The sequence below is a fragment of the Zeus faber genome (assembly GCF_960531495.2).
Source record: "Zeus faber genome assembly, chromosome: 10".
Lineage (NCBI taxonomy): Eukaryota > Metazoa > Chordata > Actinopteri > Zeiformes > Zeidae > Zeus > Zeus faber.
Window position 1 is genome coordinate 24,021,874 of NC_137199.1, and position 17,525 is coordinate 24,039,398.

The 17,525-nt window shown below is 44.1% G+C and overlaps 1 protein-coding gene across 1 annotated transcript in view; it reads right to left on the minus strand.

Moving 5' to 3' along the window:
• Window positions 1-5,064: 5,064 nt before the first annotated feature.
• kdrl (kinase insert domain receptor like) overlaps window positions 5,065-17,525 on the minus strand; it is a 45,168-nt gene continuing 32,707 nt past the window's right edge. The window contains exons 26-30 of the mRNA XM_080008610.1: window positions 15,194-15,299; window positions 11,686-11,810; window positions 10,953-11,031; window positions 10,515-10,618; window positions 5,065-7,542 (exon numbers count right to left, since the gene is read on the minus strand). Coding sequence (XP_079864736.1) covers window positions 7,365-7,542; window positions 10,515-10,618; window positions 10,953-11,031; window positions 11,686-11,810; window positions 15,194-15,299 — 592 coding nt within the window. The 3' untranslated portion in view covers window positions 5,065-7,364. The remainder of the gene's footprint in view (window positions 7,543-10,514; window positions 10,619-10,952; window positions 11,032-11,685; window positions 11,811-15,193; window positions 15,300-17,525) is intronic.

The following is a 17,525-nucleotide window of genomic DNA, read 5'->3' on the forward strand; positions in this document are numbered from 1 at the left end:
ACTCTATAGATCTACATTGACAATATATAACAAGAAAATATCCAAATAAAATTTGTTGACAAACACAATTTAGAAAAAAATCTGAACTGACCTCATCCCACGCCTCTACGGTCATTTCTGACTGATTTAACACGATTATTATTCCAAAGGGAACACATGCCAGCCTCCTCACACCACCTAAAACATCTGCTGCTAAATTTAACCAATTGCCCAATGTAGCTGACTAAACCCTGTGGTCGCCACAGCCGTGACTGCGACAAAGAAGGGCAGAAAAATAAATCAAATGAAAAATCAATTCAATGAATCAATGAACGATAACAACAATAAATCAATGAAAACAATATATGGATATAATCGTCGCCATCGGCTCTTCGCTTTCAAATATTCATGTCAGAGGTAATGTCTCCCACCCGAGAAGCTAAGCACACAAACAGCTTGGTGCATGGCGCGGCGTCACTATAGCCATTAGGACACAAAAGAGGACACGGACCCCATTTCTCACATTCTGGACTTTGGCTGCTGCATCTCGTTTCACCCACTAAAGGCACAGACTGAGGACTGCAGAGGGGCGTCTGTGCAATCCACACAGCGATGATTCAATTACCAAGGGGGGACTGCAACAAGGCACTCAACAGTACGGCCATGCAATATACAGTATATCGCCTGACGCCATTTACCAGGGTCAGCCTGTGACAGCTTATCAGAGGCTTAAACAGCATTTATTCCTGAAATTACGATATACTACAATATACCAGGCTGCAGTGATAGTAGAAGAGTAGCTGTATTTCATAATATATTATGTATTGAAACAGGGGTAAGCCATTACGCCATTACTTTGGGCAAAGTTGAGAATTCCCGTCGCCGGTGCAAGTTGTGGCCCTCATTATTTGTACTACTGCGACGCGAGGCATATCGCAGTCACAAGCCCCGCAAAGGTCGCAAGCCCCCGAATCACTCGAGGCAGCGGCTCGCAGCCAGAAATTGCGTTGATTCCCCCTGCGGCCGTGCATCGGAGCCCGCGGAGTTGGCATTCAGCCTGTCAACATGTCACTACTAGCAGCAACAGCCAGTGCCTGCCACTGGTGGGTGCTGTGGCCCACTCCACAGCCCCTAGTTCTGCCACTTCAGGGCTGTGGGTGAACGGGCTCCGCTGCAGGATGGATGTCCAAAACCGATGGCAAACGCCCAGATTGTAAGCTTGTTTTGTCGTTCTGGTCAAGCCCATGCGACGTATGGCAGGAGCTCGCACGCACAGCTCCAGTCGGGCATTTCGATCTCTCCGCTGGAGGAGAAAACATGGCGAGGGGTCCACATGTCCAAATGATTGAAAACATTCGTCGAGAAATACCATTCCATACTTTTCTTGATTGCACTAGAACTTGCGGGGATTAATCAAAACAAAGGCATTTTCTATATCAGGTCAAAGCATTCGTTGTGTGTGAGGTGTGTGTGGTGGTTGTGGTGGTGGTGGTGGGGGGCAGGGGGGGGGGGTGGTGGTGCTGGCATCACACAATCCCCCAGATGAAAATAATCTTAAATCTGATTTGTTTATTTTTAAGGTTTATTTTTATATATATATATTTTTAACCTTAAACAGGGCTTGCATGTTGATGTTGTCTTATGTATACATGACATTAATATTATACAGTAATTTATAATCCATCCACCCCCCCAAAAAAAGTTTGTATGTGTAAATATCCATGGCGAAGCATTTTAATTCATAATCTGATTTCGATCAAACGACTGAAGTTGAAATGTAACTGAACGCACCTACTTCGCCCAGGTGAGTCGTTCGAATGCTCGTGTTTTAAGAACTGCAGACAAGACTTCGTAACACGCAACAATAATATATTAGGATAAAATCCAAAGAGAAAATGTCGGGTAGAGATTACATTTAAGGAGAGGAGAAAGCAAGAAATTAAAAAAAAACCCAAAAACCAAAAACTTTTTAGTGGCATTCTAAAAAACCACAATCGAGTGATTCAAGTGTACGTCGGCATTCTGTGCATTTTGGCCTGAGGCTCCCATGACAACAGCAGAAACTGCGCTCGGCTCAAAATGACATTGCACAATCGACTTTTTTCGTGGCATGTGCTGTTTACCAGTGGAGAAACCGGAAAACGGCGAGCTTTACATCGGACCAGGCTGCGTGCTCCGCTGTCGGGCGTCGGCCTCTGCGGAGGGTCCCCAGTTCCACCGATGGTCACGCACGCGGTGCGTTCATCCGATGGAGGTCTCGCGCTTCTCTTTCCGAGAACTGTGACAAAGCTACGTCTGACGCGCACCCCCAGGGAGTCCGCAAGTCCACGGCCGTTCCAAGGAACAACTCCGTCAAACCAGTTCAGCCAATGTTTCTCCATTGTCAGCCTCCGGGTTTGGTGGGGGTGGTTGCAGGGGTCCAGGGGGTGTAGAGAATGCTGACCGTGCCCCTACACCAGGAGGGCACGGGAAAAATTCAGGAAACACATTGGCATGATTCATCTGAGGATGGGTTATTGTTTTAGCAAAAATGTGTGTTTGCGGCAGGCTGGGCTTCTAAGCCCTTTGCGGGAAACCTGTTGTTATAGACATCAGACTTCTCAGTCCTTCCTGCCGCTTTCTGCCTCCGACCGTCTCAACATCTGCGGCGGTCAGGGGCGCTCTTAGCGATCTGGAGGCCCCAGGGAGGACCAGCGCGAGGCCCTTCTCCACCTCGGAGCCCTCTTTTCAGCGCGCAGAAAAGCTGAAGGAGAATTCCCACCGAAACCTCCCAAACAACTCTCTGCTCAGTGAGAAGAAGACGATGGGACACGAAAAAGAGATGGTGAATTTATCAAATACGATATGAAACGATTCCGGAGCCAAAAGAGTCATTTGCTTGTTTTGTTTCCGCCCCACCAACACTCTTGTGTTTTCAAAAGATCACCTGTCATCAAAGCTTCGAGCCCTCCGACGTTAAAGTTCTCATCCAACAACTCGTCTCCTTGAACCACTGAGTCTTATGAAAGCCTCCTCCAGTCGTTTGATTCAAGGACCAGGACTTGGATGGAAAAATCAGCACTTGAACCTGTCACTGTTTTAGACTTTATTCTAAGACCAATTTTGGGTATATTGGGTATATTTTAATCACAGCAATTAAGGGCATTTTTATACAATTTCAATGAAAATATTTCATTATATCTGATATTAAAAAATCGAATAATTTAAGATATCAATACTTCTTGCCACAAAGCACCTTTCAGAATAAATATGGAGCTTGGAATCTAGTGGGACCATACTGACTGGTTGGCTGTTCTCTCTCACTGTAGTCTCCACCGGAGGAATTCTGATGACCATTTAAAGGGGGATCTTTATTTAGCTGCAAGGGTGTTTGGTACTTCCTTGCTTGCTTAAGGTGGGGTAAAGTTTGCACTCCTAGCAGAACCGTGTCCGGCTCATTGTTCCTCATTTAGGTGAGAGGAGCCGAAGACTGGCCACCGTTCACCTACTTGGGCAGAGGTCTGGGAATGGCATTTTGTTTACGATTACAGATGTGGAACCTTTTTGGACATCATTGTACTGTATTCCCAATAAGCCCCGAATCAGCGCAGGATAGGATTTCAAGATGTGCCAAGCTCCGCAACGCTAAGGACGTGCATTGAGATGTCCTCAGTGGCCGTGATCTCTGCTGCAACGGTGAATGGATCGTTTTTTTTCCAAAGAAGGGTGCAGGATGTTTGCTTTTGCGGGGACGTGAGGTGTGAAAGTGATCGAGGTAGGGAGGAGTTCATTACCATGAAAATGCTGTTTAAGGTGAAAAACAACAGACGTTTCACGGGGGGGGGGGGGGGGGGGCACGCCTTAATTATTGTGTCCTGCAAATAACCAAACTTTACTTTTTGAGAGGATTGTCACTAGGCCGTTGTGCGACTAATTTTCTCCTGTGGGACCAGTTATTGTTTGTCCACCACCTCAGGAAGGACTCGGTGTTTACACGTCTGTCAGTATCCATCCATACATCCTTCCCTTGTTTTTCATGCTCTGGAAACAGTGTCAGACCTTTGTCAAGATCAACCACCTTCCGCCCCCCTCTGACCATAAATAAAAAAATTCATGTGTGATAAGTGGAGACACATTCGAGGGCCCCGGCCTCTCCGGTGGCGTGCGCTCCCCGTGGGCACACCCTGTGCCGGTAACTTTGCGGAGGAAACCTGTGTGGCGTCCTCCAGTCTTGACCAGGATGATTAAGAGTTCCTTCCTCTCCGGCTCCAAAGGGGCATTGTCCCGGTTAGCAGACAGCCCTGCCGACACCTTGTCGGGCTCAGGAAGTTTGTCTATGCGAGTCCGAGAAGTCCGGGTGGGTAAGTAGGGGATTCCAAAGTGATCACATGGTAGCGTGGAAAAGGTACTCATATCCTGCACTTAAGTAGAAGTTTAAAGGACCTACAGTATTCAAGGTTACGCTCAATTAAAATGTATGTAAGCAAACGGACACAAATATGAAAAGATAACCTCACCTTGTCTTCCACCATGACTTCATAATTCAGTGTGGGGATACACTCCATCCTTAAATGCATTAACCTATATTGTTTAAGCTTAAAGTGTTGATGGTCCAGTTTTCTTTGTTCTCTAATGGTTTCCCGTTTACGAAAAGGAGATTTAACACATATTTTAAAGGCTTGAACATTTGCTCCATTGTACTGCATTTATGCACACATCTGCAGAAGAGTGGTAAGTTTCCGAATAGTAAAGCGTTCCGCAATTTAGTGCTCAGAACCCATCCCTCCCATAAAGGATGGGAAGCAACATTTTAGGGTAAAAATACAATTGCCGACCTAACGTTTAATTCCAACACTCAGGCTCAACTCATTGCAAACTTGCACTGACGTTTCACTTATCTGACACAATTTAAAAAAGAATTAAATTTTTCAATATATTTTATTCTAAAACAATAAATGGATCATATCATACATATACTGATCTCCAGGGGTCCCCTGTTTTAGTTGTAAGTTGTATGTTCAGGTCCAGGCATGCAAACTATATAAAAATAAAACGTCCCAGATGAAAGATTATTAACACACGTGACATCAGACTCAGAGTACTATATAAATATATAGATCTTTATTCAATTATTTACTTCATATGCTCCTACAGTGATGGGGAACATTACTTTTAAAATACATTGGTTACATTGCAATGTTACATCCAATAAAAGTTAGGCTACTTGTACTTCACAGAAAAAAAGTTATCATAAAATGTCTTGAAATATTGTAAATGTTGTTGATTGTTGTTATGTATAAAGAAATAGAATGCAAACAAAACGGACAGAATCTGACAAAATATGACATTAAAGGCAAGTTTACAATAGATGAATATAGTCTTCAAGTCTTTCAAAAGATGAGGTTGATAATAGACCGAAAAGAAATAATAGCAATACTATACTGTAATAATCTACTTACTGGTACAAGCACGGTATTCAAAGTGGGTCAAAAACTATATTACTCTCTACGTGTATTCTGAGTACTTTGTAACATTTTACCCCCATCACTGTTGATTAATAATATTTATTTAGAATACAACAAAATGTATTTGATAGAAAATATCAGTGCATAATCATTTCCTCTCAGAAAACAACAGGGTTTAAGCCCTATGGGCCCGACTCCCTAAAAAAAAAAATATATATATATATTAAAAAAAAATTGGTCCACATGACATAATTTGGTAACATCGGAGACAGGACAGGACACCGTTAAATAGCTGTTTGATATAGTGTTCAGAAAGCACAAGCAATTCACACAAGGGGTTCGTGTTAGATAAAAGTAGACTATTGCATAAAATGATGACATTTGTGTTTGAGTAATCAAAGGTTTAACATGTGCTTCCACAGATAATATAACATACTGTGACCAGACTGGCGCTCAATTCACACACAGGTAAAGTTTCTGTCGCCTGCCCCGCAAGCTTAAGTAACAATCTTCACAAAACGAAAAAAAGGACCCAAACAGAGTATTTCCAAACACATCTCTTTCCTGCTATAGCAGATTCCCTCATCATTACTATGTTATATCATAATGTACACAGCAGCATAAACAGCATATAAATCTGGAAATAATTGCTGGAATGTTAAATGTTGTTATCAAGAGGAGGCAGATCGTTTGGTTAACATTTCAGTGTGATAAAAATAAAAAATAAAAAAACAGGTAAATAACTGACCATGTTTATAAGCTAAATACACGTGAAAGGTTTATTTTACTAGTGCTTTTCGCAGCCACAGTTCCTAGTTCCTAGTGATGTTTTTAGTTCTGATCTCCTGTTCCTACGCACACGCAGGAAAATAAACCCACCTCCCTTCCCCCTCTATTAATTTTCCCTGACTAAGAACACACAACGCTTGGAATTTCATTTTAAGATCTGGAGCATTGTTGGGCAATGAAAGGCAGAACATTTCTAATGGCTTCACAGTTAAGATAAAGTGTTGAATTCCGACACAGTTTGGCCTCTCTGTTTCACCCTGTTCGCTCAACCCTAAAAAAGAAAAAAACGTGTCGGGGGTGGGGGGGGGGGGGGGGGGGGGCGCGGGGTTAGGATGAACCAGTCCACAGCTAAATAACAGAATTCCCTTCTCTATCCCTCCAGATCAACCTGAGTGAGAACAGCTAATAATATGATGAATAATATAATGACCACCATTACGAGAAAATCTGCCTGCCAGGGGTTAAAAGAAAATGTACTCAAGCACCTATTTAACTGCGACTTGGTAACAGGAATTCAAAACATTAAAACCAATGATTACGATCCAGTTTTCATCTCAGTGAAATTAGACACATAACAACTTGATCAATAGGAACAAGGAAAGCTTTTGCCAATTTCTTCGTTTGATGGAAGTCATGGTAACACAAGTGTAATGTCATGTTTGCACCTTCTTCACGTCCTGTATTTTGAAACCACTCGTAAGGATGGAACATTTGTGCTTTTGTTTACGTTCACAGTAGATTACGGAAATACCTGAGCCTGTCTTTAGCTGTTTGATAGGATATCACAGTGGACGTTGCACACAAACCAGAAGCGGCGGAATGAGGCACAGCGAGAAGTAACGTGACCGGGCGTGTTCCTCCTTTTTTTTGTTTTTCGAACAGTGCAATCACGGGAACTTATGGGGAGATTGAAGCAGATGCAAGGACAACCATCTCGGCCAATTCTCTGAATACAGAACCGCAAAGTTAGCGAGAAGGCCGGTAAAGCATGTTTGTGTCCTCACGCCGTGGCATGGAACAAAGCTATTTTTGAAAAAGGGAAGAAGCAAAGGGACATTTGGTGGTTTGCTGTCAAGTCCAGAGACTTCAGGATGCCATGACAGAGTGAAGGCCATGAGGATGTCATCTTGTCCAGAGGATGAGTCACACGGGTCACACAGGTGGGGTGGAGTAGCGCACCACGTAGTTGTAGTCGGGCGGCGGGCTGTGACGCTCCAGACCGGGGTCCAGGGCCGAATCGTCCAGGCTGAAGTCCACCTCCCCTGGACGGTACTTCTCTTTCCCGCTCTCAGCCAACACAGACTCCTTGCTCTTACTCACCGCCTTCATCCTGAGGACACAGGGGAGCACAATGCTTTTAAATCAGTAAAAAAATTGGAAAAGCAGTGAGACCACCTCAGTCAACGGCAGATCATATTTATCGCAGGAACAGGGGACCGGGCTTCCTTGTCAAGTCAATGGACAGAAAAAATTCCCTCCCTATTCAGATGTAATGTAATCAATCATCCCCGGCTTTTCTGGTCCACTAGATGAACAGAATATGAGTAATTGCCTCCCATTGTTTTTCGGGGGGGGGGTGGGTTGCCAAGGGTTCCCAGAACTCCTCTACCAAGGCCAAAGGGTCAGTGCCCAGTAGGGGTAAATGACAGGGAGCTGTTTTGGAATGCCATCTTAATGAACCAGCGCCTGGTAAACTGGAAGGGGGTAGTGGGTGGGTACCGAGCCAGAGAATGCTGTCGTGGCACACTGATTTGGTGGGGAATTCACATAAAAAGGTTAGGAAACTGCCGAAGTGGATTCACGCTTATTAAGCCTAGTACAGTAATGAGGTCGACGCGGAGCGTATGGGGGCTTTCGAGTCGGTACCCCTCCTCAAGCGGCGACGCAGTCTGAGGAAGAGTATCGGCTAAATCGGCTTGAATAAAGGCGTTGCTCTTCCGCACGTCAGTGTTCTTCGTACCTTTTTTTTCACTTTTCGGACACATTATGCGCGCCCTCAGAATCTTAGTGTATTTTGGGAGGTTTTTTTGCTCCGTATATGCAGATAAATCGGGGTCGAAAGATCTCAAACGTATCTGTACAAGACGACAGAGAGATGTTACTACATAATCAACGCGAGAGTGCAGCGCCAAGTCCTCGGTTTCCTTGTTTCATGTTGATATGTTTGTAGTCTGGCGGAGGACCAGGTGGAATTCTGCAGCAAAAAAACAGGATAGCGTTACAGCCGACTGGGGAGGCCCTTGTAAACCCCCGGAAAGGTCAAAGGTGGCAGTGATTGAGTGGTCGCCCAGCGGGGGCGCCCTCCCCTCAATATATAGATCATTCTGTGCATGCCGAGGACGACCTTTTTTTGCCTTTGCGGAGGCCCTGGTTACAAAGGCAGCGCTGTGCCCGCTCTCAACACTTTATGCCAACGTTTGTTTTTATATATACAATATATACTGTTTACAATCACAGTACATAGCGCAGAGAGAGAGGAACAGATCTGAGATGAGCGGAAGGGGAGTCGCGGGAAAAACAAGGAAACTGCGTTGAGTAAATAAATGTTTAGTTGTGTGCATTGATTTAGTTATTCTCAAGCAAAGTGTGATCGATATAGTAAAGCGGAGTTGAGTGTAGACATTTTTACTATCCCCGCTGCGGCAGTTATTTTCCACAGCAAACAGTTAAAAAACGTAACCATCAAGGTCATGAAATACATACAAGATGTTCAGCGGAAAACAATATATAGAAGTACAGAATACAGAATAAAGTCTGTCGCTCCCACCTCTAAGTGGCAGCCCTACACAGCACCTACGCTGAGAGGGAAGGAGGGACGGCAGATAGAGAGCAGAGCTCCAGAAGAATGTCCTGAGCTGTCTTAGTGACAGTCTCCTCAAAAAGTAGATCACACAAGGATTTTGGAGCTCATCCCAACCATTTTCTCTTCCCTTTCCCTTCCTTGGACTTATTGGTTTGGGTCGGGTTAATGACCTAGCAGATAAAAGCAAAGGTAAGGAGTCATTCAATACAAGATTAATGAAATAATTATCCGCATTGATCTACAGAGGGAATGCTGCAGTTTCCCCGGTCAATTTTTTTGGTCTATCATCCTGCGTCGGCACAAATAACAAAGGAGTGCCCAATAGATATATTATTAAGGGGTCGAAAGGTCACTTTTTCTTATTAGTAGTAGCCTGCTTATCCTTACTCACCAACAGAACCATTTTTTTCCTCCGTTCCTGCTGGTGATGCAAGGGTCCCACAGTCCCTTTCAGACATTTGAAATAATGAGAAAAATACACTTTTGTACTCGCTGCTGCACGATTATACTAATCGGCATGTAATTTGGAATATATTATCTCTGTAAACCATATGGGGATGACACAGAAACAGGCACACAACAGGACCTGAGGTGTAAATCCTGTGCACTTAGATGTAGTTTTTACACGCATGGTAACTCCCCCGAACGTGATGGGTCACATTTGAATTCATTATAATGCAGAAAAGAGACACCTTTTTCGTCGCCTCTAAAAAGCCACACATTGCTCTAAAGTTTAAAGTGAAATTGCCAGGTCCGGGGGTATGACCCGGCAAATTAACCCTGCCGCCTCCAGCAGTAAAGCTAATTTGTCGACCTCCAGACACAGAGAAGCGAAAGACGAGTTTGACCCCGTTTTCTCTTCACAGGCTTTAACCTCACAAGACCTCCTACGACATCACTTGTTTGCTTTGACTGAAACACAAGGTTTTCCCCTCGACAATTTGCGTCACTTTTCATATACCGACCATATATACGACTGACCCACAACTTGGAAATAACTTTCCACGGGACTTGTGGAGAGTGGAAAGTTCGTGTTGTAAGTCTATCAAGTGAGACATTTTGTACAGCCGAGCGTGTAATTAAGGCAGAGCGTGGTGCAGTGTATTAAGCCGAGAAACATGGATGAGAAAAACATGTTGGGGTGAGGGGTGGGTACGTCCATCAGGGACAAAAACAAATGAGGCCTGGTGTGTACTTAATAAAAAACTAAACAAAAAAACCCCACATTTTAGAGAGCTCCGTTTAGATTTTTTTCCCTCAATTATTTGGGTTGTTACCTTGGAGGTGAACCCCTTGCTGTCAGCCCTGTACTGTTGAGTCTTTGACAAATGAGAAAAACAAGTGGAGCGTGGAGAAGGATGTGACGGAGCGTACTGTACTGGGATATTTGCCCAATGAGCGCAACAACGCTTCACAACCCCCCCAATAAACCCATTTTAATTGCAAGTTTAGACAGTGCTTCAGTGTGAGGGTCTCATCTTTTATGGAACTGTACTCACGCCAGAGCCATGATGCTGAGCGGTCGGCCCGCCAACGACTCCAAGTGCTTCAGAGTGTTTATGTCGTCCGAGGAGAGACCCATCCCGCTGTCTGAGTGACCTCCCTGTTGCGGAGGGTATGGAGAGAGAGAGAGAGGGAGAGAGAGAGAGAGAGAGAGAGAGAGAGCGAAACAAGACCCAATGAAACTCCAATTTCATCAGTTCCGTCTCATTATCTCAAAGTAAACACGATAGTCCCTCAAATAGTCCATTCATTATCTGTTAACATATACAAATCTGCTCCGTTTATTGCGGGCTAGAACTTCCTTTAAATATCGACTGTTTGCCGAATAAGTAAATGGTCACTTTCTGTGAAGGCTGGAGCATAGTTTGGGGGTCTGTTTCTGCTTTAGTTTTATGTTCTGTGTGTGGCTGAGGAAACAGGGCAGAATAACTCACCCCATGGTTCTCATTTGTCACGTTCTCCACGCTAACTTCATCGAATGTTTTTACACTGGCCGGACGAGTCTTGATGTTCCTGGTGAGAAAATGTTTTCAGAGTTGAGCGTCCAAAAGTGCCCTCGAGAAAATCTTTGGTTGGGGGTTCGCGCCGATAACTGACGACTTCGGTCAACAATGGCATCGCGTTCACCGGACCATGCTTTGAGAACACACAGTGTTTGTTTTGCTTCTCAACACCGAGCGGCTAAAATCACCGATTATCTCAGCTTTAGGGGATAACCGTCGTTGATCTATTTCAACACCTTCTCCTTCGCGTACGCACTTCTGGACTCTATGAAAATTCAAGAACCTGACAAATATTATTTTAAGTGGACATAAATCGCGACCCAGGCTGAAAAGGTTTGAGGGGAAAATTCCTCAGAGAACTTTGTCAGAGATGTCAGGAATAATGACAATGCGTGTATTTTTTTTATCACCGCTTACGAGGGCCTCCACACATTCCCAAACGTCTGGTTTGGTTTTCGGTGGGAAAAATTATTTGGGTGGTTACCTCAGTGAAACAGATCTGCGTGTCAGGCTTAAAAGTAGCGTTAAAAGTCCAGCTGAAAGCATGCAGGGATGCCTGTGCGTGCTGAAATGCTGTAGCTGGTTGTAAGGACGCGTGACTTGCAGACGCTTGTGTTTTTGTTCATATTTCCCACAGAATATCCACATCGTTGTCATTTCTCACCAGGTGCTGCCCGAGTCGCGGTGAGAGACGGGCCGTGCGGGCGTCTCCTCCGATTGGACGGCGACGGTCGGGTCGCCAACCTTGGCCAGCAGGGCTGTGTTGATGGGGATGTAATGCTTCCCTTCCTGAATCCGCCAGGCCGCCGGCAAAAAAAAAAAAAGAGAGAAAACACACGGGATCATCAGCTAAGCGGCGTGCGACGGAGATGAAACGCGCTCGGAAGATTAACCGTGCGCTAACGCAAACATCCAGCACCCTCGGGCCGTGGCAAGTGGCCAAAGAAACTAAGGTCAAGCCTAATAAATCTGAAGTGGAATGCAAAGAGCCTCAGACAGGGAGAGGACGACGCTGACGGAAGACAACTTCGCTCACGTGCGACTGTCCGAAGACGTGAAAGAAATGGAGATGATAAAAATCTAATAAACAGTCTGTTTCCAGTCTGTCCGGGCTCATTTCCCATGGAGGTGGCTTTCACAGAGTCATCTGTAACACTGCACGCTCTACACGAATCTATAGTTCAGGCTCGTGCAAAGTCATTCCTCTGCTCTGCCCAAATGTACTGTCCAAACAAAACAGCCTTTTGTGTCGGGAGCTCAGAGGAATTTGTTCTGCTCTTGAAGAAGATTCTGCTTTATTTCCTTCTGAAAGCATACATTTTTTTACATTTCTTAGGTATAAAAGTTAATCTTTCATAACATTAGTCTATTCGACAACTTGAACATAGGCAAAGCTTCCCCCTGTGTGCTATTTTCACTTCATTGTCTCATTAACCTATGTTTTCATTTTTCTTGAGGGAGGTGAAGATAAGAGCTTCCAAAAAACACTTGGTTAGAGGAGGATGAGACTGTGTCAGGGGGACACATTGTATGAAATACATTCCTCATCTCGCCAGATCTGCATAACCATCCAGGAGATCATCAGCATGAAATAATGGGAATTTCCCTGCTCTGAAAAGAATGTAGCTCCAATAAAAACACATATCCGGTTAGTTCTGGTGAGGTTTGAAAAACTACACACACTTGCAAGTGTTTGTGATATTTGCCGTTGTTGCTGTTGCATCACTCTAATGGGCTGAGTTTTTTTCCAGGGCTTTTAGTGAGTTCCTCTCGTGACGCTACCAGTGCTGTATCCAACAGTTGTGTTGAGTGTGATTTCCTCTCCCGTTACTCAAAGCTCCCGCTTGGGCTGAGCTCCACTTTGCATCTTCTTTGGCCAACATTACTCAACTCACAAACTGGACATCCTGAATAACTGTAAAGCCTCTGACTCACCACCATAGCGTAGGCAGGAATTCATAGGTGGGTGGGCCTAAAGAAATTTGGGTGGGCCTACAACCAATTGCATTATGTATTGATTGAAAGTGTTTGGCTACACTCAATATCCACTAACCATGTTATTGACACTTTTGGCCTACACTAATAGTTGGAAATTCTGTTTATCATATTGTGTTTTATATTATCAATGGTATACAGTATTTACACTTTAACGACTCTCTTTTTGCACTACTGCCATGTTTACAATGCCGTTTGCACAGCTCAATTACAATTACTGTACCTCAGATATATATTGCCACATTCAATGCAAGTTTGTAAATATGTTGATATTATTTGGGTTTTTATCTGCACTTATTTTTATGCTATGTATGACCCTATGTGCCCCCTCGCCCTTGCACTCTTCGTTTACCAATGTGCCTGCACATTGTGTCGATGACAATGAAAATAAATTGAATTTCATGGGTTGCAGAGATGTAAACTTAGCCTATGGCTATCCTCAGAGCTAATTTCCATTGACCCAGTTTTATCCATCAAGTCGTGTTGCGTGAAAAAAACATTTTGATAAATTAAATGGAGATAACAGAGGATACCAAGATGCCAAGAGTGCATCAAAAAATGATTACTGTTTTAAAACCAATAATCTCCAATAATCTTTCCTTGATCCATGTTAATTTGTCAATAATTTCACAAATATTTCACCATAATACAATTAAAATAATTCTAACAATGAATACTTACAATATAATGGATGGAATTACTCTTAAAAAGGAATTAAATTTCAACTATTGTCATTGGAACGACAATAAAAAAAACCAGATAAAAGACAATAAGAAACAGATTGAATGACGTGGAATGGAAAAACAGACCAATATAACCCTTATTTATATAACACAAGTTACTTCAGGTCCCTATGGTGTCTCCATTTCCACGAGGCCTGAGAGTCCAGGGGTGGCCAATACGTTGATCGGGATCAACCGGTAGCTCGCAAAGGTAGTGCGGGTAGATCGCGCGCTATTCAAAAAAAAAAATATTTTTTTAACCGATCTGACCAACATGTTGAATGAGCTTAATTTAGTGCTGCAAAGAAAAGACAAAACTGTGGTCAACATGATCAGTTCAGTTAATGCTTTCAAATGAAAAATGCAACTTCTGTCCTCAAAGCTGCAGCGCCATGATTTGGGGAACATTCAAAACCTCGCATCAGAGCTGGAGACCCAAGGGAAGGCGTGTGGCGAACTTGACAGTGGGCGCCACACAGAGCAGATTGAAAACTGTCTGTCAGACTTTGACAAACGGCTTCAAGACCTTGCTTTACTCGAGCCAATCGCTACGTTCATGTGCTGCCCATTTAGGGAAGATGTTGAGGTTGATTCACTCGCATCAAAAATTGCAACACTGTTCCACCTGAGCTGGTCTGCAGTGGAGGATGAGATGTTGACACTACAGGCTGACATTCAGCTCAAGTCCAGGGCTCATGGACAGTTTTGGATCTTACTCACAGAGGAAAAGTACCCAAACACGAGGAAATGTGCTTCCTCCTTGACTGTATTATTCGGCTCTACTTATTTATGCGAGTCAGCCTTTTCCCACATGAAGTTCCACCATGACTGATGATCATTTGGAAGCCTGCTTGAGGCTGGCTAGCAGCAGCTACTTTCCCAGACTATGCAACCCTGGCCGACTCCATTCAGTGCAAGTCATCAGAGTAGGGTAGTGACCATGAATACATTTAATTGTATTGTGCTGTAAGGGTTCATGGAGTGATGCAAGGTACGCCAACATCATTTGTATATATAAAGTATACTCAGTATATACAGTAAATAATTTATTTTTGCATTTTTTAGATCATTTTAGGTAGATCATTTTGACCTGGTCATTGTAAAAGTAGCTCGCAAGCCGAAAAATTGTGGGCACCCCTGCCTTAGACATTTCTTTGCAGCCATCATGCACAAAAAACGTATAAACTTGCAGACTTGTGGTTGGTTATACCCACATGATTGGGCGGGCCTGGATGCCTAGTGGCTACGTGCCTGCTCACCACCCAGAAGTTGTTATTAATTTGATTCTTGGTTTAAAAACACTTTCCTGGAAAGCAAAGCGGTTCTGGAAGATTGAATTGTATTTACACTGTACCCAACGCTTCACAAACCCAAATATATATTCTAAAATAAAATTGTAAAAGATGATGCTATACCAGACGTAAGGAACATCATTGGGATGTTTAGGTCTTGTACCTGTTGCACGCTGGCCTGGAGCAGGTCTCCAAGCTTCTCTACGAGCTCTGTGAAGGTGGGTCGATCCAGCGGCTCCCCCTGCCAGCAGTCCAGCATGGTCTGGTATCTGAGGATGAAGAATACATCACTGGTCTGACACTGGTTCGACAGATGGGAGGTTCCTTATCCCCAGTGTTATTATGACAAGCTAACAACGCTTGTCCTAAGCAACTGCCACCAATTGGCATGGGCAGAGGCAATTTCCACATTTCAACACTGTACCGATGCTAAACAGATATGAGGAACAGGCACAAATTGCAGAAAGACATATTTATATGAGGAACATTTGTATTGTAAGAGTAAGATTAGCAAAAAACATTAGCAAACCCCCGCTGAGGAAAAAAACAATCCGCAGCGTTGCAAAGACCTTAACTAGCTGAGGTCTCTGAAAATCAGTGGGTTCTTTCAATAGATAGGCTTCTACATGTGGGGGCTGGCAGGCACACAAATCACTGACAATATCTGGGACCGTCCTGTAAATGTACAGTCGAGACGCCTACAGTATATATACTAGGCTTTGTATTCCACCGACTTGGAATCTCTCAATCTGTATCCGATTCCCTGCTAGTGTCGGTGTGAGCACCGCGAGTGCACGCCATCTCCTGCCACGTCGCTGACAAGCTGTCAGCATCTCTGTCCATGTGGGAAAACTCTGAACCGCTACGTGAATTTTAGTCCGTCTCAGTCCGTGGAGAAGCCCAGAGATGAGGTGTTGCAGCTGCTGTTTCAATCACGCACCGAGCACAATGGAGCTTGGAACCAATCAATGATGGAAGGCCCTCTTCAATCCAGGGTTTTAAAGGGGACCAATTTGCAAAACCCATTTTGTCGGTGGTCGTGCACATACATTTGGGTATCTGACGGGCCCAATAACAAACAAACTGTGAAAAAAGACAACCCAGTCCAGTTTTTTTGTTTGTTTGTCTGTTTCAGAAAACATGTATTGAAACCGATCCGATTTTTGTTCCCCTCGTATGTCATAGGGACCACAGTAGAATAAGAACCGGCCCCCATCTGAGTAACTCACCAAACAAATCTTTTAAAAGAAAAAGGAATTAATACCAACTGTTCGTGAAGGAAGTTCAGACGATGGAAATGTAAGTATTTAAAAAAATTATTCTGCTGTGCTTTTTTCCTAAAAAATAAATATATCAATAAATAAATTGTATGCGGTACAGGGACTAGGTTTTCCTTCGATAAGGTGAAATCAGTGAAAGTTACAGATTAAATACAACGAAAGCTAGGAAGCCATGCTCAAACGCCATTGGCACACAGAACCCGGGGCCTCGGAAAGGGTGGCTCCTCCCACAAAGAACAGCCCGTTTTAGAACAGGATGGTATAAAGGTATGTTAGAATGGGTAGAATGCATAATCTGAGTGGTATTTTCAGCAAAAAAATAAATAAAACAAACCATGTTTTGGGCACCTGAGAGACCTATGTTAACTTGTGTAAAGAGGAGCATAATAGGTCCCCTTTAATGTAAATAAATCCCGGTGCCTGTTAATTCATGTCATGTTCCCCTTACCGGCACCAAGAGTTGCCAATCTCAGTTTTCGAGCAAATCGTGATGGAGGCGCAGATGGTCTGCTGGCCTGCTTGTATTGATGAAGACCCTCCCCATCTGTGTTTGTGTAAACGGGGAAAATGATGGTCTGTGCAGCGCTGTCAGGCCGCGGCTGGAATCCCCTCATTAATAAGTATATAGACTGTCAGGTGGAGGCCGTGACAGGACGGAGAGAGAATAATCAGGACCCCCCCGCACGTCACTGGCAGCGTGCGGACACATTGTGTGTCGGCACAATTTAAACCACATTTCCTGTCTTGTAGCGTAATGAGAATAAATAGTCTGCATGTGGTCATTGTGGCATCATGGGATTCATTGGTATGGTCTGATCCGTCCGGTCTTGCTCGTGCGCCTGGACAGGAAAGGAGCGTCGTACTCTGCGTACCAACGTGGGGCTTAAGAACCGTCTTCCGAAATTCCTCTGAAGTGCACTCGGCCAGATGGCGGCCGAACCACAAGGGACGGCAACAGGTCACATTCCTGATTTGCCGAGCGCCGGTGGCAAAGATTTACCGCCTCGGCTGCGGCCTCCTGCCCTTTTAATCGTCTATATAATAGACGCTGCGGGTCAGTGTCAAGGTCAAAGTGTCAGAACGGGATAAACCAAATATGTGTCATCACTTTCAGACCTCTGGTTGAGCAGCGTGAAGCAGGGAAATTTGACTACGGTCTATAGTGAGCGGATCTTGTTTAAGTTTTAAACCAGCGGCAGGTGGCACGGTCCTAAG